Raw genomic sequence first — 25,231 nt, 5'->3', positions numbered from 1 at the left:
TGAGCTCTGGGTATTCAGCTCAACTCATGTAGGACAGTGTTGTGGGATCCAGGCCCTCAGCTGGATTCCTTGGTCTTAGTGTGTGGACGGATTCCCTGCACTCTTTTGTATACTGCTCTTTGGGTGACTTATAAATAATCATATAAAGTATGTGTCCTGTATTATGTTGTTCCCCTTGCAAAATAAGCTGCCCCAAACCAACACAGATCTTATAAAAATGCTCACCAAAGAGAATTTCCAGAACTGCTCAGAAAATGGCACGAACAGTGGGATAAGTGTGTTCAAAGTGGGGGTTACGTAAGGCCTTGGCAATGCGTCTTTTACTGTACTACAATTTTAAGATGTAAACATTTACCACATTTTTGGATCACGCTTGCTCTCAGACACACAGCTGGGCACTTGCTGGCCAGGCACTCCCATGCCCATGGCCTTCAAAGTGAAACTAGAAGCCTAGCAGTGCTGGTGTTATCTTTCACAATTCTTCAATGCCACGTGCTCAAAGTACCTCCGAATTGCTTCAAGGGTTACCTGGAAGCATAAAAGGGAGAGCACACCCGGGCAGTAAACACTGAGTTCTTCATATCCTAGTTAACTGAGGCTGCTTTACTTTATTATTTTAAATCCCAGGTATTGAACCCAGGGCTTTATGAATGGTAACCATGAGTTTGACCACTGAGCTACACACCCAGTCCCCACTTTTATCTCTTTAATTGGAGTACTGGCTAAATATTTTTTGTCCAAAGGTTTTGCCGTTTCCACCTTCTTAGCGTTGCAGGCAAAGCTCTAAGTGACCCGACCTATGCTTGTGCCTGCATCCTCATCTCCCATGGTTCCTGGGCTCACCGTGGGCCCTAGTCAGACAAACTAATTGCAGCCCCTGATATATTCTTCCATATATCTTTGCATCTTTAACTATGCAGACACTCCCTTGGATTAGAATGCTTCTCCTCTAGTTTCTTGTTTCCTTAGTGAACTCTTACTCATCCCTCAGCACCCAGATTAGATACCCTGCCTTTGCTGCATGCTCTGCCCCTGCAATGACTTTGCTGACCTCTTCTGGCCTCCAAACCCCACATTTGGTGCACTACCCCTTCCTTCCATGGGTTACACACCTCAGCTTTGCCCTTCACACACCTTTGGTAACTGCTTACTGGCTTGCGTCTCTAACTGGACCTGGAGTTCCTCCCAGGCAAGATTTTGTTATTTCTTACTCCATCTCCTGGACAGTAGCTAGCACCTGAGAGTCACTCAATAAGCATTTGCTGCATCAGTCTCTCAGTGCATATCTATGTAATTCCTCCTCTGTCGGCAGGTAGCTCCTAAGTGGATGATTCCAGGTAGAAGATGATCCATGCTGGACCCTGGAGGAGACTTTCAGTCTCCCCCTTGCTCCTGTCCAGACTCTGTTACAACTCGAGGGATCTTTCTAGAGCCCATGTCTGACCACGCCCCTGTTCCCAACCTTTCAGTGGCTTCCTGTTACACCACAAAGCCCAGACTCTTCATCAGTGTGATCGCAACCTTTCACGAAAAGTACCCTAAACTAGCTCTTTCCATTCATCTCCTGTCCCTCCCTAGCCTAACCCCAAACCAGACAGACACCTTACACTCAGCTGGAGCAAACTTCTCTGATGCCAAACACACCTCGCCTTTGCATAGTACACATGCGTGAGCACTGCCCCTTTCCTCTGAGGCTTAGAATGCCCTGCTGAGGACTCTTGGCGGAAGTTGAATACAGCTGCCTCTTGGGGAAACCTTAGGCGCTTCATCACTTTGTGCTTTCTCCTGGCACCGTGCTACACTGCAGTTCCTGGTAGCTGCTACATAACTCTGCTCTGTGATGCTCTGAGAGTCTCCTCATTCACGTCGGTTTCCCTAGCCTACATTCCTCAGCACACTGCCAAGACAGTTCTCGTCCAACAAGCATGTGTTGTAGGAAGACTGAGTCTAAACTGTTGAGCCTCTCATATTCTATTGAAAGGGTCAATTCAAAACATTCATAAAACAAACAAAACAGCACCAGGCTGTCTTCTGCACTGCCCGCTGTGGTTCTGCCGCGGTATCTGTTATATCTCCATGACCAGACTGTAACTTCCTCGGGGCAGACTCTCCCTCAGGTCTCGGTTCTCTCTGTGGAGGACACAGTGCTGCACGTGCTGCACCCACACCTGGACCAGCCTCAGCAAAGTACCTCGGGCTGGGCCCCGCTCTGAGGATCCCAGAACCATCTAGGAGCCGAGTGTGGTGGTGCACACCTGTAAGGCCAGCACTCTGGCAGGATTACAAATTTGAGCACAGCCAAGGTAACTCAGCAACTTAGTGAGACCCTGTCTCAAAACAAAAAATAAAAATACAATGGCTTGGGGATTTAGTTCAAGCAGAAGGCCCCTGGGTTCAATCTCCAGTACTGAAAAACAAGTACAGGGGTTCTCTTTGCCATAAACACGTGACCCAGGCATGGCGACACAGCTTGGTGATGGTTAGCCACACCCCTGATCTGGCAGGCAGACAAGGACCCAAGTGTCCTTCAGCACCGCTTCACTCACCACACTGGGCCCAATCACACAGGCAGTTTCCCTGAGATAAGCAAAACCAAATGCTTTACCGATACGGGCAGAGAGGTGAGCTGTTTTATTTTGTTGTTGTTGTTTGTTTTGTTTTGTTTTTTTTTTTTAAACAAGGAAGGCTGTCAGTAAACAGAAACTGTTCTTCTAAAATGACAGTCATGATTTCCATTCACAGCCCTCCCCGGGTGCGAGCAGGTCTCCTGAGATTCAGTGGTTGGCTTGGGCCCGGTTCTGAAGAATGTTACATGAATTCTGCAGTGATAGTTCTGAGTTGCTGGCTGTTGGCAGGCAGTGATAAGAAACTGGAGAGCTGTCGGTATCACCGATGCATCACCATGCATCTCCTTGTGGCCCTCAGGAAAGTCACACTGTGTAGCTGGTCTGGCTCCCCACCAGGCCCAAAGCCATTCAGACGAATATTAGTAGATACCATTTGCTGGTTGTCATTCCCAGACTCCAGCTCAACTTGCAGGCTGCTACGGTCAGATTTTAAGTTACATTTGGGTCCTGTGATACTGGACATTGCTGTTGTCACTGGCTTTAAGGAGCAGTGACAGGGAGTCATGCTATCAATCATCAGCAACAAGAAACCACTCACCAGATGGAGAAAGAGGCACAGGGGCGTTGCTCCTTGGACGGAGTAAACTTTGCAGATCTCACTCTTTTAAAGTAACTACTCTATACGATTCTATTCTTTTCATCTGTTGGGTTTGTCAGACAGCCCTAGCAGGACTCGGGCAGGAGCCAACTGTCTTTGTGTGTTTTCTAAAGCAACAAGGTGAGGACGGGGTTCACTCTGCACAGTCGCGAACGTTCCCAGTGGAATTTGGGGATTCCTGCAATGGTTCTCTAGGCACAGGGGCCTGCTGGCTGAGGATCTCTGCTCAGCCTTGGGATGTGGCACTGTCCTTGGGCCAAGCCAGGGGCCCACTTGTGTGGCTCAGCTGCCTCTGGCTGCCCGCTTCTCCTCAGCTACGACTGTCTTACAAACTGAAAGGCAGTGAAGCACCCCCTTCTCCATCTACTTTCTCTGCTTCTGGGTCTTCCGACCCCTGCCAGCTGTTTTACTCAAGCTAGAATCAAGCAATCACACTCCCCAAAGGGGCAGGATTCATATCTTCCCACGGTGTGACCTTCATGCTGCAATTATTTTGCTCTTGTCATTGTAGTCGTCTCTCTCCCCTACTTGATGAGGGTTGTCTGCAGTAAAAAGTGTCATTTTGAGCTGGGTCTGTAGCTCAGTGGTGAGCACCTGCCTAGCACGTATAAGCCCTGAGTTTGAGCCCCAGAACTACAAAAAAAATTAGTGTCCCTTCATTCGGGTAGGCAGCCCTCCTGGGATTAGTGCAGGTCTGCTGTAGGTATTCAGGACATAAATGCAGGCCCAGTTATGTGCAGAAATTTCCAAAGTCCAGGTAAAAAAATTAGCCCCAGCCTCCTGTTAGCCCTTCTCCAAGGAAAATGCTTAGAAAGGGCCCCTGGTAGTCTGGATCTACCAAAGTCAGAAATTCTCTAGCTCTTCTGCAAGGTAACAAGAGCTAAGCTTAGGTAGATATTCAGGGCCAATTGTGTGCATTACAGAGATTGGTTTGCTCACTCCTCATTTTATAGATAACAAACAGAGGCTTCCAGAGAATGAATCATGTCAGTGGCAGAGGCAGATTTGAGTCCAGGCTCTCTGCCTCCAGAGCTCAAGTGTACTTTCTCCCTGCAAGTGAGATGCAGCATCTCAGAGCTGAAAGACGCCTATAACAGCATGGTGAATTCCCCTCACAGGGGAAAATGGGGCCAGACGGATGGTGTTCATTCTCTTTGAAAGATTTTTTAAAAAAGAAATCCAGCAACTGCACACACACACACACACACACACACACACACACACACGAGGCTAAGTTGTTAGTAAGAGCAGATTTGGGTTTTGTATACACATTTTCCTGCATTTTTCACTCACTACATTCTGCTTCAGACACTGGGGTCACCCTGTGAACTTGAAGTACGTGGCCGCACTGTGGTTTTTCTGAGTACCCAGGGCATCTGCAGTACCTTGCACCGCAAGACTCCACCAGTGCCGTCCCCTCACATGTCACTTCCTTTTTGGCCATCTGTGGCACCTTCAGCAGCTGCGCCACAAAACCAAGGCAGGAGGAGTTGTCTCGGCTGAAGGGAAAACTACAACCGGGTCTAACTGTAATGTAGTAAAATTCCGAAGGTGATCTCAGTCTTGGATCACAGCTTCAGCAGGGAAAGCCTTTTGGAAGCAGAACAGCCACACTTGAGAGCTGCGCCGTTTTTCCCGTGGCTACCCCTCACCGTGGGAACCCCTTGGCCCATCAGCACAGCACGTGGAACTGCAGCTGTTCACCGCCAAGCCTACGTGACCCTTGTATGGTCCACCTGGGTGGAGGCCCGGGGAGCGCAGGTGCCTTGCCTCTCCAGACCTCCTAGCGGGGATGAGCTTCTGGGTGGTAATTTCAACAAGTCCGTGTGCCAGTCACAGCTCAGACTTCCTTTCTGATACCTGGTGGCCTTGGGTATCAGGCATTCCATGAGGGGCCTACACAGGGCCTGCTGTCCCATTTCTAATCCTGCAGGTGGATGCAGGGCCCCTCAGACTTGGCCCGTTCCTCACACAGCATGAGTTGGCAGCACCTGCTCCAGGGCCTGGGTGTTCCTCCTCTGGGCCAAAGGTGAGATCGCTGTCAGCAGGAGGGCTGCTGTCCTGCTCAGGGGGTGCTGCTGTGTGCAGCCACACTTAGATGGGGGTGGGAAGCATGACTCAGGGTTTAACAGAGGGTACAGCAGAGCTGTGAGAGAGTCCAGTCCAAGCTGCATTTCGCGTGGGCAGTCTTCTATTGTAAATCGTAGGAATGATTCACAATAGATCCTAGGTAAATCATGCAAATCTGCTGCAAAATGGAGTATTTGTCACAAACAGGCTTTGCAGGGGTGTCCCGGATGAGCGAAGTACTGTCTGCGCAGTGTGCGATCCAGGAGTCCTTGAACACATTGTATTTGCGGATGATACATTTCCACAGAGGCCTTTGCATTCAAGAATCTCACTGCCCTTCCTGAAAATCTTGGTTTTGTGAGGGCTCACAAGAATCACCCAAAGCTAGTGGGGGAATGGAGAGGCCCAGAATTTCTTCTTCTCCCCTCAACTTCGGCGGCCACCTCAGCTGTGGCAGCAACCAGCAGCAGCTTGGAACAGGCTCTTCCATAGCCTCAAGACCTCCTACCACTTTGCAGGGGGAATTGAGAAGGCCAATTTAATTGAACTGATTGCCACTTACAAAGCTGTGGTTACTCCTCCAAGAGCCTATTTAAAGTTTCTGAGCTACATAGAGATAACAAAATAAAAAAAGCACAGTGTAAGGCAAAGGATGATTATCAAATTGCTTTGGGAACCTTCAATGTGAAAAAGATACAAAGGAGAGATTGAAAGGTATTAGTCTATAAGTCTCACTGAGGTCAGAAGACTAAAATCTCTTTTAAAACAAGACGGTAGGAGCAAAACTTTAGAAAATATATACACATGTTGCTATCAACTCAGATAAATGTGAGTTCTTATTTTAGATTATATTAATATTGTTAACCTAGTTTAAATTCCTAAGGCACAGCAAGAGTCTTACATACTTACAAGATTTTTTTAATGCCTGAGCTTTAAACTCGTTCTCTTGCTTTAAATAGATGTATATTAACTCTCCGTTTAGTCTGCAGGACCTCCTAGCATAATAGAACAGCCTAGCAAAATAAGAGTGGATACAAACTCTGTAATTTACTCACAGGCATAAATGGATATATAAATGTAAGAATGTGCACAATATTTTATGCCATACTTAGCTTCATTGTGACCTAATGTTTATAATATGTAAATAATGGCTTCCCTCGAAAGCAAAGAACTTTTAATATACAGATTCATCAGAAAGTCCATTTTCGTTACTATAAACAGAAATAAAAAGCAAAAAGTATTCTTTTGCAATGAATAAATACCCAGTGACAAAGGTTACCATTGAAGGGATTAAAAATGACAGAAGTCAACAGAAAACTTTCAATATCATACTTCCACTTTAATATGAAGATATGGTTATCAAAGGAAAAGACTCAAGAAATTCTTTGATAAAAATAATCTCACGCTATCTTTGAAGCAGTTTCATTTATTTTACTACCCACTGTGTTCCTTATCAGAGGACCAAGGGTAAGAAGTTTCCTAGTTATGATTAGGAAAGAGTCTGATAGATCAGAAGACCCAATTGAAGTTGGACATAATAAGTATTAAAGTATTACATGACATTAATCCCGCCATTCCATTACTCTCCCCATCTCGGCGCACAGACTAATTATTCTATAGCCAGTGTTCAGGAGAAAATAGAAACATACTCACCGTGGGCCGGAGTAATCGCTTTATTGCATCAACGAGGCTGGCTCTGTACTGGTCCAGAAACAGGCTGACATTGGGAAGAGAGCAGACGCCAGATTAACGTGGGGTTTCAAATCTAAGGATACTAATAATGGTGATAAATGCAAGATTAATTGCATATATTTACACAACACTAAAAAAGAGAAGTGTTTCCTTCCATTCAAGTGTCTCACTGGAGGATAAAATTTTTAAGAAGAAGATATTGTGGTCAGTGTTATCTGACCACAGGCCATCCACCAGGATTCACGTGGAACCGGGCCATGTATTAATTAAGGTTCAAGGACAGTTTCTAAACTACTGGTTGTGAGTATCATCTGAAGGAAGTGAAGCACTGGGCACCTCCCCTTGTTTGAGCCTAGTCTCCCATAGGCCTGGGCCCTCTGCTCACCCAGGGTGCAGGGAAGCGGCACTCAAACCAGAGAACAGATATTGGGGGGTAATGGCTGTTGGTGACGAGGGACAGTGTGAAGCTCATATTCCACCAGTAACCTAGGAGTGAACAACCCAAAACAGTTGAGCCAGTCTGTCCCAGCGACCATGGTATCATGGAGATCTTTTGACCTCTATGTTATCCTTTTCCAGTTCTCCGTGAGTTTTCATTTTTCTCCTCTGGTCTTTTGACTATTTCTACGTTTTTTTTTTTGGTACTGGGAATCGAACTCAGCCTCATGCTTGCAAGGCAGGCATTGAGCCATTGAGCTACATCCCCAGCTATTTCTGCTGTTGCTGTCACCCTTTGCTGGGTCAGTCTGAGCCTGTCTTGACCAGGACTTATCCTGGAAGCTTGGAACAGTTTTCTCTATCTGAACTTGCAGGCCCCAGACTTGAGTTTGGTTTTCTTGGCAGTAGGTGGCAAGTTGGTTAACTTAGCCATGTCTAGTGCGATGGTTTGAACGTGTCCCTGCCTTGCCCAAATCATGTGTCAGAAACTTTGTCCCTGATGCAACAGTGTATGGAGGTGGGAAATTTGGTCACTTTTTACCCCTCTGCCTTCTGCCATGTGAGCATACAGAGTTCCTCCCTTCTGGAAGATTCAACATTCAAGGTACCAACTTGGAAGGAGAGATCACCCCCTCACCAGACACTGAGGCTACAAGCACCCTGACCTTGGAATTCTCAGACTCCAGAACTGCCAGCGATACATTTCTGCCACTTCTAACTTATATTCTAAGTATATTCTAAGAGCACAAGATGGACTAAGACCCCTGGGGGAATTGTTGAAGCCAAGGAAAGGCTTCTGTTGCAGTGTGGTGAAAGCATCCAGCACAGAAGGCACACAGAGCGGAGCACCCCATGAGGCTCTCAGCATCAGGCGAAGGCTCCTGAACATGGCTGAAGTGCTCCACCCAGGGGAAGCAAAGCTGCTGGGATCTACCAATGACATCCACTGGGGGGGGAGGGATTATGTTTTGTTTCATTTTGTTTTTCCTGAACTCCACATTGGGATTCATGATCTGATAACATGAACTTGTAGCTGAATCTTTGAAATCTGAACAGTCCTGGAACACCCAGGATGCCTGACTGCCAAAATCATGGGATTCCATTTGTATATGTAGCACTGAAATGCAGTAGAGAGTTAAGAGAGAAGAGAGCACTGTGCATGTCATTATGAAGATTACAGTGTAAGAGGGAGGTGAGCCAGATACTGGTACACACAGACAAGTACAGATGCTGAAGACACAACTTTTTATCAGAACTGTTCTAATCGGAACATTAGGTGCTGGTTACTTTCTAAGAGTTGTCATGATAGTTGCTATTGTTGTTGATTCTGTCCCCATCAGGTAGTTGCTATTGTTGTTGATTCTGTCCACATTTTATAGCTAAGGAAATTGCAGCATTGAGAGGGTCAGAGTAAAAAAAAAAAAAGAGAGAGGGTCAGAGTCACACAGCTAGTAGTTGGTAGAGCTGGGATTCACACCTACACCATGTGGCCTCGGGTCTGTGCTCTGGACCATAGCTTCACACAACCTCTCCATCCAATTCATTTATTCCTGAGCATGGAGCAGTGCATGGAAGAGGGGCAAGGGTGCGTTAAGTGAGAGAATGGATCATCAGAGTGCTGGAGTTAGGCAGGGTTGGCTAGAGAGCCACTCCCTGGGTGTCTGCATCCGTAGTGACCTCTTCATTACTGGGCTCAGTACTGCAAGTAGAGCATCTGAGGTTCCCCTCCCAGCTTCCTGTGTTCCACAGGTGCCCTCCTGCCCAGGCTCTCAACGTCTCCAAAGCAAGGAGCATCTCGTGTTTCTTTGCCTCTTTCACAACATTTGGCAGGGAGATACAGAGTTCCTCCCTTCTGGAAGACTCAACAATGCAGGCCCTGCATTTGGCAGGGCCACCGTAATCTAGAAGACTGACTTCCTGCCAAGGAAGAGCCCCAGTGCTGGGGAGGAGGGAGTAGGATAAAGAGAAATGGCCTGAGGAGTGGAAGACACAAGCCTTCAGCTTCTGACCCATTGCTTCTAAGTTGTGCGTTTGCAAAGCAAAGATAAAGAGGACTGTTCTACTGCGTCAAAATTGACGCAGACATCTTTTAAAAACCACAGATAGCAGAGACATTTTTCAAAAGGCATCTTAACTCAGAACTTATGTCCAAATATTTTCTGGAATGGAATGTGAAAAAACCCTTCCATTCACATCTTGGATTTCTCTCTTACAGTGGGTGGGCCCCTTGTCCTGTAACTGGAACCCCCAGCAAGTCTGCGCATGAGCCAGCTCCTGAGGGGCCTAAGCAAGGCCCCGACTCCATTCTGCTTGCACTAGGTCCATCCCTTCTCATCTGGCCTCCCTCCTCCTCAGACAGCATGATAAGCGCTACCTGCTCCAGGCCCAGCCTCATCCTGCTGTGGCTAACAGTGAGGACGCTGCTGCCAGGAGGGCTGCTGTCTTCCCTCAGAGGAAGCCACTATGTGGAACCACACTTCAGATGGGGGAAGCGTGGCTCAGGGTTATGAGAGCTCTGGCGCTGACCTTTCTGCTGTGTGACCCTGGCCAAGTCATTTCACATAAGGCCTCGGTATCCTTGTCAAGAAAAGCCTACCTATGTGGCTATTCTGGGCATCAAATTAATCACATACATTAGTTCACAAATACTGTTGATCATCTATGGCATTGGTTTAGACATCAGGGTACGTATGAATATTCAGGGCCCTTCCTCAAGAGCTTCCCCGTACAGTTCCCAAGTCTGGGTGCAGCAGCGCTCATGCAGGCCATGCTAAGCTAATGTCCACCCGCCCACAGACGACAGCTCGTCAGAGCCCAGAAATGGAGGGTGCTTATAGAGGCTGGGCACTGCAATGAGCCTCAGACAGGCCGGACACACCTGTAGCGGTGTCGCCGGGCGTGAATCAGCGTTTGGGTAGGGTGTTGCAGCAGGCAGGTTCTCTGCTGCTTTGACAAGTCTCTCCTTTGAGAATGAGGAGGACAGCAGTTTATGAGAAGTGCCCAAGAAGTCAGCGCTTGGACTTCTTGGCCAGCACATGGCCGTGCAGGCTCTTTTGTGGAAGAAGTGTCCATGCAGTGCGAAGAGGACCCTTCAGAGGAGCTAGACACCGCGTGCAGCAGGGAGGGGACCTTGTCCCACGTCGTCCCAGCAATCACAACCCAGGAACATTTTCTCATCTTTGATAAAATTACATCCTTATTTCTCAGAGTACAGAATATGTTTAGTGCAAATGCTTAACAATTTGTTGCTGCATCACATAAAGCAGGGATTAATGCCCTTCAGGACTGATGAGGAAGGAATTAAAGGGTAACTAAGTCTTTTCAAAAGTTTGCTCTTTGGGACACTATATGTTATTTTTTAGTGAGGTAATAATATCTTTAGTTTTAATAATTAAAACTTTTCATCTTTTTTTAAAGAAGACTATTACTGAGCCAGATGTACTGATGCATGCCTGTGACCCTAGCACTCTGGGAGGCTGAGGCAAGAGGATCACAAATTTGAGCCCAGCCTGGGCAACTTAGCAACTTAGGGGACCCTACCTCAAAAGCTCCATGTGAAGGTCTAGCGTTCAACCCCTAGTGCCACAAAAATTTCTCACCGTAAGGAAATATCTTTTGTCAATTATTCGAGCCTATAAGATACCTGGCAGGTTGGGATACGCAGAAGCTAAGCAGAGGAGCTAAGCAAAGGACCACTCTTTTCACATCTGCGCATCCTAAGAGCTAGTCAGATTGTTAGAAAAAGACGAGCAGCACCTTACCAGCCAGGCTTAAAGCACGCCCTGGAAAGCACTCTTTCTCCTGAATGGAGGTGATGGTGACAAAGAGGTTAACATCACAGCGAACTGGAAAGTGCAGCTTCACACACGACACACATTCCAAGCTCAGTGCAAAGGCAACAGCACCGATTCCATTCGTCCAAATCAAAGTAGTTCTCTAATAGATCTTTATTCTAGGCAAGCTCACTTTTCTACTTAGCGCTGATACAGAATTTATAACGCTTTGTGGGGTACGTCATGTGAGCAATTTCAGTGTGTTTTAGTGGGAGTGATATATAATCTCCTGAAAATTCACCCCTTAAATAAGTCCTAATGGCTCAGAGAACAGCAGTAGCTTAAGTGGATCTATTTAAAAAGGCTGAGTGGGTCAGTGATGGGGACGGAGATACCATTTCAACTCTCCCTTCAGTTACTGATCAAAATATGCTGACAGTCCAGTGTGCCCATTAACATGCACACACATACACACACACACGCCCCTCTCTGTCACTGCTGTGGCAGAAATGCTCGCTTTGTTCCATGGATCTGAATCACAGGTTTTCTGACAAGGGAAAGGTGTTGGGCCATTTTCATCACCTCCCTTAGAATCAGAATTGTATGCAGAGCACAGAGCATCTGTAATTACTCTCATAGGGAAATTTATTAGTGCAGAGCATAAGGAGACATTTCTCTCTGTGCATATCTGCAGAAAGGAAAACCCCCACATAATATTCCTGGTGAAATGTGCTAAGTTAAACTCACTGCTTTAGATTTAACTTTAAGCAGAGGGAGGAGCTTCTTTCAATATTAACTGAGTTTTTGGGAAGCTCAGAGTGATGTCATACTTCACTCTCCCTTGGCTCTACCCCTTTAGTTGGAAGATCCTGGGAAATTCATACGTTTTCTCAGCGATGGAGCCCTCCAGTTGTGAGGTGAAAGGGCTGTCTACATCTGGGCTAAAGATCTTTTCAGATGTAAGGAGCTGGGAGTTATGATTTAGAATTATCCATGATTGCAGCCTCTGGAAGACAAAGAACTTCTAGAACCAATGGTATTTCCACTTAAACACTAAACTTTTTTCATCATCTAGGAGAAAGTAAAAAGGATGGAAGAAAGAAACAGCCCACAGTATGCAGGCAGTGCAAAGATACTGAAAGAGCAAGCAAGGTAGGGTGGACAGGTCCATGTCCCTTTTCCTGCTTCTTCCCAAAGTCTCAGGCTGTGGCCACACACACGTGCTGATGGTCCCTCACACCCCGCCTCATGGGTGATCAGGCTGTGGGGTGGCACTGCAGAATGCCTTCTAACATACAGAGGATTTTATGAGGATTCAAACATACGAATCATTTCTATTTTTGCAGAGCTACAACAAGCTGGAGAGCTGTCCAACACTGAATAAAAGTGTTCACTGGTTTTAAAAAATCTAACTTCTAGACCCTTAGATTATATTATGATTGAATAGGAGTCTGGAAAGGCAGTTTAAAAATTAATAATCACTCCCTATTCTAAATGCAGCAAGGACCAGCCTGGACCACATTCCAGCAGAAAGGAATCCTTATATTAAACTCAACATTAAAGAAGCCAACCGAGGAACTTAATAGACAGGTTTTTCCCCCACACCTGCAGTTAAATATTCTAATATTTTGATGTTTGTCAACAGCGTCCTTTTGCAGGTGTGACTGTACCTTGATTTTTTCCCTCTGTTTATTTCAAAGTTGACATCTTACAAGTTATTTAGGAACTATTGAACCATGAAACTATTTTTCATTGTCAAAAATGCTGAATGGTGCAATAATGACTAGCTTTCACAGTTTGCCTCTTCATTTTATAATCTAGCTGAACTACTAAATTTGAAAGTGAAGAGACTGTCTCTTCTAGGAAATAAGTTATTTCCCCTACTGCCCACAAGTTTATGAATGTTTGAATGTAAATATGTGAATATATGAATGATTTAAGAACATAAACATATCACCACTTGTTGTAATCATGTGCATTTTACTTGAACCACAATGTGGGTTTGGAACAGGTTTGTGAATAAAGCTTGTTTTCATGTAAATGGGATCAAGCAGTACCACTGGTTAGCTATTCAGGGAATCAGACAAGGCTACCCTTGCTGGAAATGCTTCAGTACGAATTTAATCCATGTACCTAATATTTGAACTCTGACTCTTGCTGCATATTCCCGAGCCTAATCCAGATGTCACTGACTGACAATGACTACAGGACAGTGTGAGACTTACTGTGGTCTATTTGTGTGTGGTACCTCTTTCTAGCACTGAGTATTTCAGGTTTCATCTTGAAAGTAGCATCTAAATGGAGCTTTCCTTCTCTGTTCTGTGACTTTCCAAAATGGCCTGCCTGCCGCTAGAAGTAGGATCCAGGCAATATACAGTAACCCCTACTGAGAAACACCAAATCTACAGGACATAAAGGAGTCTTGGAATCCTGTGCTTCCTTGATAAACATCACTGTACTTTCTAAGTTCCTATGCAGCTCACCAATCTCTCAGAATATGAAGAGAGACCATTATCAAAGCATTTCTCTCCAAAATAATATCAGCATCACAGTGAGAGCAGCTTAATGTTTCATATTTACAAATGGGAAATTACAAACAGGCTGACATTCTGGCACTTATAACACCAGGAGAAAAAAAAAAACTTAACCACAATGCATGCATAGAAAAGCCATTTATAAAATGAAGCTTGGTATATTTAGTTCATTTGGATCCATACATTCTCACACAGCTACCATATGTGTATGTGTGTACATGTACAATAGTGCATCATGTTATGTATTTGTAATGCAAACCTTAAACTGAGTATGTGACCCTGCTGTCAGCTAGGGAAAAGAGACTATTTTTCCAACATGTTGTGTGGCTATTTTTAACCTGAGAACATTAATCAGAGAAGAGCTTAAATCTTACTTCCTCTGCTTGTCTCTCTGCTACAAATAGGATGACATGGTGTGAGTGTCCACAAGAGCACGTACGACAGAGCCAGGCTGTTCTGATATGTGTGTGAAGGGCAAATTCAGCTGTAAATCTCCTGGCCAGACCTGCCTTTCCTCACATCATCACAGCCCATCGGGGCGTGACCCTCAGCTAAACCTTCTAGAAGGCGCTGCCCCTTCCTTCTTGCTGCTGCTCTCTGATCTGACTTCCTTGCTTAATCTGATCTAATCCTGCCAGCATTATCTTCATCTGTGCAATGAAACCTGGAAGATCCTTTCTCATATTTGGTGGGGAAAGGCATTTACTAAATTACTTGCTAAAATCATATGGTGAAGCTTTAGCTCCTTATTTTTGATGAGATGAAGGGTGTGAAATTGAGGCATATTATCAGTGATGAGGTAGAAATCTAGGTTGCTCCCATTTTTGGATGCAAAGAGATTAAGAGGCATGCAAAAAACTAAAAGAGCCATGAAAAACTAGAAAATCTCAGCTAAAATACAATAAAATGTGTATTATTCCTTGAGAAGTATTTTTCAAAAGAGAAAAACTAAAGCAAACCTAATCCTGTTGACTTTTGTAGCAAAGTGATCTATTAAAAGTTCTAATAATAATAATAAAACTAAAAAAAAAAAAACCCTACTTCCTAAAAATGTCATTCTACTCTCCTCTATGAACAAGTCTTCTCTGGATTCTGTATCTTATGACTGGGACTATTAATATATTCAAACTTCATCAGAACCTAAACTTGTATTTTTAAATCTACAGTGACATAATAATTATCATGATGAAGCCACAAATAAGATTTTACTGTTAACACGATAAAACTTGTAAATTATCCACAGTTTCCATATGTTGAAACAATTACTCAAATCACAAAAAATGCATAAGAATAGTTGAAACAATTATTAGGGTCTGATGCATATTTATCCTATAACTTAGGATTAGGCTTTCATTAATAAAGAAGTAGACTGGGCTAAAAGAGAATGTCTAATGTAAATTATTTTAAAAAAGCAGACACCTGACACAGATTTGAATGTTATTATTTGCATAAGAATAAATGTAATTTTACACTTTTGTCTTATGTATAATTAAATATTATAATTGAATACACTGAAAATATTAGATAGCACATACACATTTTAAGACAGGCTATTTCCCCAAAGCTATTCCACAGATATGTTTATTTGTTGGAGAGGATATTTACATGTACACACACATATATCCTCTTATATCAATAGTCAGATCTCTCCTAAGAAGTAAGCTAATTGAGCTGTTTGTGTTGATAAACTCCTTTTTCTCCAGACTATTCCACTCCGAGCCATAATTATTTGCAATTTGCCTAAGTCGTCCATTTACTGATACGTCAAGCATGAAACAGAGGCAATTCCAGAAAATGGAAATGCTTCTCAAAATCAATCTTTGGGAAATAATGTGGTAGAAGTTACTGTGTGATAGAAGACTACCTTATAACTGTCACATGGAGATGAATATTAATTTGTTGAGGTTAAGGTGGCTTTGTGCTTCATTTGTTGACTCGGCTTAGCCGTCAGCAAAGCAGCACAGCCCAATTACTCCAGCAAAGCCATTTTTTTCTACCAGGAGTTTTATGATATTTTATGTACTTACCAGTCAGCACACATAACAATGTCAAAATGTCCTTCCAGTTGAGAGACATCTGTCTCATTATCCCATCGTAAAACGCTTGAGGAGAAAAAGATTTTAAAAATTATACTTAGGCTTTTTTTCTTAACTTTTGATTTTGAGCTATTAACATTTTTGTGGCACTTGAAATTATTTAAAAGGTATATACAAATTATTTCCAAAAGGATATAATAGAAAACTAGGATGTAAGTGTCTTCTATATTTTATTTAGACTTCAGATCTAGAGAGGGAAGAAAGCTCTACTTAAATACAATAGTTTAGCTTTTGCTACTTTTTATAGTTTTTTTGTAGACAAGCTAGAGAGAAATATCTTTGCTACGGTCATTGGAACGATTCTAGACCCTTAACATTATTGAGGTCACTGAAATCAAAGTCTTTTCTATCTGACTGGAATATAAATTTATAAAATAAGCAAAATGGAGCTTAGTGTGTGTCTACCTGCACGTCGTGTCAGGCACGTTTTTAGCGTATGTGCTGCCGGAGCGAGCACCAGGTACATTTTTTATTGATGAAACATGCAAGCTGGCCAGCTGGGACGGAAAACAGCCACTTGTCACTTGGTGTTCTCAGGCATACTTTAAAATTCCCCCATCCTGACACTTAGTCACCAGAGGAGAATCAGTTTTTAAACTTCACATTAATAATAATAATGAATAACATGCATTTGAAAATTCTGGTTGTGTTTATAAAGCCAACCAGTAGTCTGCACCACTCAATTGATAACCATGATGAGCAGTGTACCATATTACAGTACCTCAATGGTTTTTTCTACCATATTAAAACTGTGATTTGCAGTACTATTTTTAAAGTAAAATTCCATTACTGTTTCCTATTTTGATTCTTTAGCGATAAACCTAGTGATCACATCTACCATATCCAGTTATATTCGCTTATTTTTGGTGGGTTCTTTATTTCTTCTACATCTCTGCTGCATGAAAAGTCATGTGTTTGAATATAAAAAATGTGTTAGTCTAGTCAACTCCAAAGTTCTTTCTGTGTACATTAATATACACCAGCGCTGGTGAATTTAAGGTAGAAAAGATTAAACACGTCATCACAAGAACACCTGCACAGGCTGAGTGTGTGCTGGCCACTCACTTGTGTAAATAATGCTTACTGAGCACCTACTTACCAGGGATCAGGCTCTTTCTGTGCCGTAGGCCCAGCCTACCCAGGGGCAGCCTGGCAAGGCACACAGCCATGTACACCCGTAATTCCAGTGCTGTGGCCCGTGTGTTATGTGAGCAGACAGACTCAGCAGCAGGGAAGGCTTCCCCAAAGTGGGTACCTCAGTGTTCACAGGTCCTGAGAGCTTATAAGCACCATAGGGTTTAGACATTTAAAAAATTTATTTTGTACAGTGATGCATTGCCAATGCCTAAAGCACACAATGGCTATGTGAATGAATTGCATGTGAATATATCTGTTACCATGCCTGGTATACACAACACATTCAGGAAGGTTGTTCTCTGAATAGAATGTGTAGCTAGCTACATCTGAAGACAATTAAAATGCTTTGGAAAATTCTGCTTCTAGCAAAGATGGAGTAGCAAGTACTTCATTTACTCTTCTGCTTGGAACAAAAACAAAAACAAAAACAAAAATAGAAACTCAGCAGATTATCTAAAGCGATAGTTTTCAAGGCACTGAACATCAGTAGCAAAGGACGCTGATCCTCGGGAAAGGAGAAGCAAATGAGGTGCGCGCTGCCATTGCCAGCCTGCTGCCTTGGGAGTTTCCTGGCCATTGCAGAGACGGGGAGCTGAGGCGAACCGGCTGGACTCTCCAAGAGGGGGCTGAAACTGAGAGTCTAGGGATCAAGGCAGTCAGTGTGTCCAGGACAGAGCAGCAAACAGGAGAAAGCCGCCCACAGGCCACCCTCAGCAGCTGTGGACGGTCCCGCCACGACAACTTGCAGGGCACTGGTTAGCGCACGTGTGTGAGCGAACTGCCGGAGTGTGGAAAGAGACTATCCATGCACACTGGACGGGACTGGGCCACTGCTCACACAGAGCTAGGAGCAGTGCTTGTTTTCACCGGCCAGCCTAGAAAAACTCACAATTTCCAGGCATTTGAAGATGCTTCAGGAAGGTCTTGTCTCAGTAGTGGGAAATAATTAGCACTAGACTCAATGCCGCACTGGTTCTGCTTAGCAGAGATGAACGCATTTCAAAGTAACTTATCAGTATCCCAGAACAAAACTCAAAAATATTTATAGGACTATAAAAACATCCAGATCCCAAGGAGGTAAAATTCAAAATTCCTGGTATACAGCCAAATGTGCGAGACACGCGAAGAATTGAGATAATAAAATTCATAATGAGAAAACAAATCAAACAATTGTGCTTAATCTATCACACAGATGTTAGAATTAGCAGAGAATATAAAGATCAATATTTAAATTTATCATAACGTTAATTAATATACTTTAAAATTCAAGTAGAGACATGGAAGATAGTTTTCAAAGTCCTGCATCAAACTTTGGGAGATGAAAACTGCAATGACTGAGAGGAAAAATACCCTGGATTAGATTAACAGCAGATTAGACCTCGCCAAAGAAAGAGAAGAAAAGATAAGAGAATCTGAAGATTCAAAATGAGAGCTATATAGAGAAAAAATGAAAAAGAACATTGGTAGGTGAGCTGTGGGACAACTTTAAGTGGTCATTATGATATGTGCGGCTGGAGTTCTCAAAAGTCAGAAGAGAAGACAGGGAAAATGTCAGAAGAAATAATGTCTAAAAACTTTCCTAACTTCATGAAAACTGTTAATTCATCTGTTAAGAAATTTCAAGAAATCCCAAGCACAAGAAACATGAAGAAAATTAGAAGGCACATAGCAATTAAACTGCCCCAAAGCAGCATTAAAGAGAAAATACGAAAACTCACAGCGGGAAAAGAGGTGTTACGTAGAAAGAGAAGGATCAAGCACATCTCCTGTCAGAGGGCAGTGGCGCGGCATCATGGGACACTGAAAGGAATAAAAACCAACATGCCTGCCTAGAATTATATGGTCAGAGACAAGTATGTTCCACAGAAAATGGAATAGATGTTTGTGGACATAGAAAACAGCTGAAAGAATTAATTATAAGCAGATCTGCACTACAAGAAATGCTAAAGGAAGTCCCTCAGGCAGAAGAAAAATGACACCAGATGGAAATATGGATCTACACAAAGGAATGATGAGAATAAGCACTAGCAACTATACAGGTATTTATGTAATATTTTTCTTATTATTTAAACCTCTTCAAGTGCTTGCTTCAGCAGCACATATACTAAACCTCTTTCAGATATAATTAACTGGATAAACTAATATTGTGGAGTCTATAACATGTGCATAAATAAAATGTAAGACAACAATAGCATAAATATAATACTATAAGATATTTATAGTATCATGAAGTAATATGTCATCTGAGGATAGATTATAGTAAGTTAAAAACGTATACTATAAAATCTAAGCAATTACTGCTACAGTTAATAAACCAACAAAAGCAACAAAATAGAATAATAAAATAAATCATTTAATCCAATATAGTGCAAAAAAATATGAAAACAATAGGTAGGACAAATAGAAAATAAATAGCAAGATAACAGATCCAAATTTAACCACATGAGTAATTGTACTACATGAAAATGGTCTAAACACCCCACTTAAAAGGCAGAGAACAGCACATGGAATAGAAAAACTAGGCCCAAGTATATGTGGCTTATGACAAATGCACTTTAAATATAAAGACACAAATGGGTTAAACGTACAGTATGAAAAGAAAAAATACAAACATTAGTCAAAAGAAAACCGGAGTAGATATATTAACCTCAGACATAGTAGATTTCAGAGCAAAATATTACGAGCAGTAAAGAAGATTGCTTTATAATGTTAAGGGGACAATTCCAAAGGCAGATACATTTCTAAATGTTTGCACACTGAATGATAGAGCTCTGAATACGAAGCCCAAATGGATAGAACTACAAGGAAACATAGACAGTACAATTATAGCCAGTGATTTCAGTACTGCTCTCTCAGTAATCGATTAACCAAACAGACAGAAAATAAGAAAGCTATAAATAACTCTAAGAACATTATCAACCAACTTGTCTTAATTGATATTTATACAACAGTCAACAGGGGCCAAATGTATATTCTATTCAGATAGAGTATTTACCTAGATATACCTATTCTGGGCCAATAAATTAAAAAGGATCTAAGTCATATAAAATATATTCATTGACCACCATGTAATTAAATTAGAAACCAATAATAAATTAGAAATTAATGTTCTCTAAAAAACCCTTCAAATATTTGGAAAATGTAATAATATATTTGTAAATAGTTTAGGATCCAAAGAAGAAATCAAAACATGATCTGAAAAGTATTTTCAACTGAATAAAGACGTCAAAATATATGGAATACCACAAGGAATTTAGAAGAAAATTAATAACACTAACTGCCTATATTAAAAAAGATCAAGTTAATGAAATCAATTTCTAGCTAAATAAATAAGAAAAAGATGAATAAATTAAACTCACCATAAGCAGAAGGAAATCATAATGGGTATCATAGAAATGAATGACACAGAAAACAGGAAAAATAATAAAAATCAATGAAGCCAAACACTGGTTCTTTGAGATAAATAAAATTGATAAATCTCTAGTTACACTGGGCAGGAAAACATTGAAGAAGATATAAATCACCAATATGATAAATAGAAGAGGTGGTAGCACTAAAAATTCTACAGATATTGAGGAATATACAGTATATATGTGTGTGCATATACATACATACACAGTTATCCGTAAAACATATATATACATATAAACGCACACATACACACATACACATGTAATTCTTCTTTTATTTTTCTTTTTTTGGTAACAGGAATCGAACTCAGGACCTTGCACTTGCCAGGCAGGTGCTGTGCTACTGAGCTATATCCCCAGCCCACATACATACATATGTATATCAATTTATTATGATCAAGTGAGGTTGTTCCTAAGATGATAAAAAATTGATTTAACATTTCAAAATTGATCTATATCATCCAGTATTAACACACTAAAGAAATAGCATATACCGGATGTGGTGGCGCATGCCTGTAATCCCAGCACTTGGGGGGATAAGGCAGGAGTGTTGGTAAGAGTTTGAGGGCAGCCTGGGCTACATAGGCTACATAGCGAGTTCAAGGCCAGCCTGAACTAGTACACAGTGAGACCCTGTCTCAAAAAAAGAAAAAGAAAAAGAAACAGCATATGATGATCCCAAACAGTACAGAAAATGCATGTGAAAAAGTCCACCACATCTATTCTCTATTTTAAAAAAGTACTTTCAGTATCTAAGACTAGAAGGAAACTTTTTCAACCTGAAAGTTTATCTATAAAAAATCTGCAGTTAACATCACATTTAATGGTGAGAGATTAAACACTTCCTTCCTAACAGTAGCAACAAGAAAGGGATGTTTCTTCTCACTATTCAGTATCGCACTGGAGATTCCAGGCATTCCCTAAGATGAGAAATAAAAAAGCATTCAGATTTTTCAAGGATGAGTAAAATTATACTTATTAGCAGGCAACACAATCATCTGTGTGGAATATGCAATGGGATATGCAAAACAGCTTGAGAATTAATGAGAGTTTAGCAGGCTTGTGGGATACAAGATCAATAGATAAATCAGCTGTATTTCTTTATGCAAGTGAAAATAACTGGAAATTGGAATCACCAACTTTATGCCACTTATAATAGCATAAATGTTTTATAAAAGCATAAACATATAAAACACTTAGAGATTATTTCGACTTAAGAGAAATTGAGTAAGACCTAAGTCAATGTAGACAATCCAAATAGGCAAGGAATAAAATGATGTCTTAAAAGCTGGCTATCTATATTTTTAAAAAATAACTTCAATCTACATTTCAAGTCATATGCAAAAATGAACTCAAAATGGATCATAATCCTATAGGTAAAACCTAACATTTATAAAACTTACAGACGAAAATGTAGGAGATAATCTTTGTGACTTTGTGTCAAACAAAAATTTCTTAGACACACACAAGACGCATCATCCATAAAAGAACAAACTGGTAAAGTGAACGTCATTAAAATTAAAAATGTGTGCACTGTGAGAGACACTATGAAGGGATGAGAAGATAAGCTACAGGCCGGGGAAGGTTTGCAGAACACATGTTTTCTAAAGAGCTTATATTCAGTGCATATAAAGAACTTTCAGAGTATGTCAATAATAAAAAACAAGCAATCCAATTTTTGAAAAATGGTCAAAAATTTTAACAGACACTCTACTAAAGATATATGAATCTCAAGTCAACACATAAAAATATATCCAACATCATTAGACATTAGAGAAATTTGAATTAAACTCCAATGAGAATCCTTTCTTTACAGAAATGACTGTAATTTAAAAGACACTTGTTAGAATGGCTAAAATTCAAAAGGTTGATCATATTGAGAGTTGGCAATGATGTGGAGAAAATGAAATTTTCCAGTATTATGATGGGAATATAAAATAGCACAGTCAGTTCTGAAAAGTTTGGCGTGTTCCTTAAAAAGTTAAATACATGCCTCAATATAATTTATCTATTTCACTCCTAGGTAGTAATCCTAAAGAAAGTATATCTACACTTGTGCAGAAATGTTCATAATAGCTTTATTTGTAATAGCCCAAACCTGGCAGCAATCAGAAAGTCCATCAACAAGCGAAAGAACAAACAAATTCCAATACAATGGGATGCAAGTCAGGAGTGAAAGGTACAGAACCATGGATACAAGGAACAACATACATGCACTGCAAAATAACTTTCCTGAGAAGACCAACTAAAACAGCATGCACTAGATTATTCCCTCTATTTAAAATGCTAGAAAATAGAAACTAGTTTTAGTGAGAGAAAGAAAACCAGTGGGTTCCTGGGGACGGGGGAAATTTAAAGGAACAGAATTAGGGGTCAAAACACAGCATGAGAGAATTTTGAAGCGGTGATGGATATGCTACTCTCCACTGTGCTGATGGTTTCAAGCTATACACAAATTTCAGATCCAAAGCTTGTAATGTTATTGAACGTCCAGTTACCACAAAACATTGTTTATAAAAAAAAAACTTTCTGAAAAAAATCAGTGTACATACTCTGGTATAACTAGACCCCAGACCAACGTAAGTTTAACAACTTATGGCATAATACTCATGTGTAAAGACATATAGAGGACAGTTCTACCAAGAATCCAAATTGTGTCAATATGTTAGTTGTAAATATACTGACACCGAAGTAAAATTTATGTTGTTTCCATTTTATTTCATTACAATATCAAAATTTTACTTCTGTTTGAATTTTGTTATAATTTTAAAGAGATATTGCAAAAGTAATCATCTGTATTGAATTCCCCCTGTTCTAGAAAAATCTTGATAGCTACAGGCATGCCACATCCAGTATATTTCACTGGTAGAAAGAATGTACAGGTTTTGCAGCTAGATTGCTCTCACTAGGAACAGTTAATGCTTAATTGTTTTATCGGTCTTGCATGCCTGTGTCTCGTGATCTGAGCAACTACTTTGAAGATAACAATATGTATATAACAACTATTGTTAATTTCCTATCCTCTTGTTTCGGAATTCTGTATTGTTTTTACTGTTTTGGGTTTTTTTTTTTTGTTTTTGACTTTGTGTTTGTTTTTGGTTGTTTTTTCTCTTTAAAATAAAATTTAAAGAAAAGAAAACAGAAAAAAAAGACCACCACTTAGAAGCCAGCAAGACTGAGAGATGTTCTAAGTATCAGTGCTCTCATCTGTAAAACAGAAAATAATGATTGCACTGTAGGGTCGATTAAGCATTGAATCAGATACAGTATATGAAAGCATTACATTATGAAAGTGTACTATAGGTAGGTGCTTGATAAACAGCAGTTTCTCCTCCCTTACTCTTGCACTAATGTATCACGTCTTTTCATTCTGACTTTGAGTTTAGGGTTTCAACCTGGAGCACAAAACCAAGTCCATTTCCCATAGGATTTCTATTTTGTGATGTAAAACTCACACTAAAACAATGTCTCAAACAGAAAGTCTAAGTTTATAATAACACCTAATGCCAACTAGGCTCAACCTAATTTGTATTTCATTGTGGTGATCACAGAGAACTTTCCCTATAGAGATTTACACTTTTCTTCACACATTCCCAGTGGATAATATTTCTTTGTTTGCCTTTATATTTGCAGACATCTGCTGGCAGATCAGTGAGTCATGGCTTGAAACTACACTACTAAAAAAGCAGTTCCTCATGTATTTGCAAAAGTAGTGACCTGATGCAGTTCTTTTTATGATGAAGTGGACAGAAGCCAGGGCCTCACTTATGCTGACCAGGCCCTCTACCACTGAGCTACATCCTCAGGCCCTGATAACAATTCTGGACCGTACCTGCTAAATGCAAACAACCTAGAGTTTTAAAAAATGAGCTCTCTTACCAGCAGTAGGGAGGCAACAGTTTTCCCCACATGGACATTATAGGCATTCTTCTTTTCAGAGGATTCCGGGAGCCTTTCCCACAGTTTCTTTCATCTCACTTGTCCACATCTGCGTTGTCAGAGCTCACCCTTAACAGAGGGCCCATTTAAGTCATTTACAGTGTTTACCTAAACTGGTGAGTTGCTGCTGCTCTTTCAAATGACTGCCTATTTGCCACTTGTCTCTCCATTTTTCCTGATCCTTTGCGGAGTTTTAAATTGCCAGATGGTAGAAGCCTCTATAGTAAAGTGTTTCAGACACTTGGGAAGAAGTACACCATCGAAATCTAGAACTGCAATGAAAGAGAAGGCATGCCAATCTGCCGACTTCCTAACTTGGGAGTCACCTATGGAGTGTCGTCAAAATCTCACTGGAGGGTACGAACAGCAACACAAGGAGGACGTGCTTTTATAATTGGAAAGGAGCATACAGACCTATCTGGAAGACAACACACTCAAAACAAAAGGATTACAGGGGGACAAAAGGTTCTGACGTGAGCCTGAGCACTGAGGACTGGACGTGTTGGGGAAGGTCCAACTGCTTGTGACCTCACAGGCAGGATTTGGATGGGAGGAGAAGGGGAAGGACACCTTAGATGTTCCTCACGAGGCAAGGGTTTGGAGGCTGGAGGACACACGAATGTTTTGAACTCCCAAAACATCCCAGGTCTTCACTCTCAGCAGGGGAACCGACTGAAGCCCGTGTTCTGATATCATCTTTTCCCCTTCATTGTTCTCGCCTTTCCTCTTATCTAAAAGGCAGTAGGGTCATTCTTCCCATTAGGGAGACACCCCTCACCTGTGTGCAGTTGGACGCACCTCTTCTACTCCCCCTGGGTCAGCAGTTTTCAACCCTGAGCATGTATCAGAATCTTCCGTCTGTTACAGCACAAGGTGCTTAGACTTCAAGCCCAGAGCTTCTTTTTTTTTTTTTTTTA

At 41.5% G+C, this 25,231-nt stretch overlaps 1 protein-coding gene across 4 annotated transcripts in view; it reads right to left on the bottom strand.

Moving 5' to 3' along the window:
* Nucleotides 1–25,231, bottom strand: part of Camkmt (calmodulin-lysine N-methyltransferase) — a 376,955-nt gene that overhangs the window by 16,446 nt on the left and 335,278 nt on the right. For 3 of the 4 annotated variants that reach the window (XM_005390948.2, XM_005390947.2, XM_005390950.2), the window contains 2 exons: nt 15,760–15,834; nt 6,949–7,012 (listed from right to left, as the gene is read on the bottom strand). In XM_005390948.2, the coding sequence (XP_005391005.1) occupies nt 6,949–7,012; nt 15,760–15,834 (139 nt within the window). The remainder of the gene's footprint in view (nt 1–6,948; nt 7,013–15,759; nt 15,835–25,231) is intronic. The other variant, XM_005390949.2, reaches the window with a different exon arrangement.

Source organism: Chinchilla lanigera, unplaced genomic scaffold (assembly GCF_000276665.1).
Source record: "Chinchilla lanigera isolate Chin_1 unplaced genomic scaffold, ChiLan1.0 scaffold00040, whole genome shotgun sequence".
NCBI lineage: Eukaryota > Metazoa > Chordata > Mammalia > Rodentia > Chinchillidae > Chinchilla > Chinchilla lanigera.
Note: the sequence above shows the minus strand (reverse complement) of the source record. Positions and strands in the feature narration are given on the sequence as shown.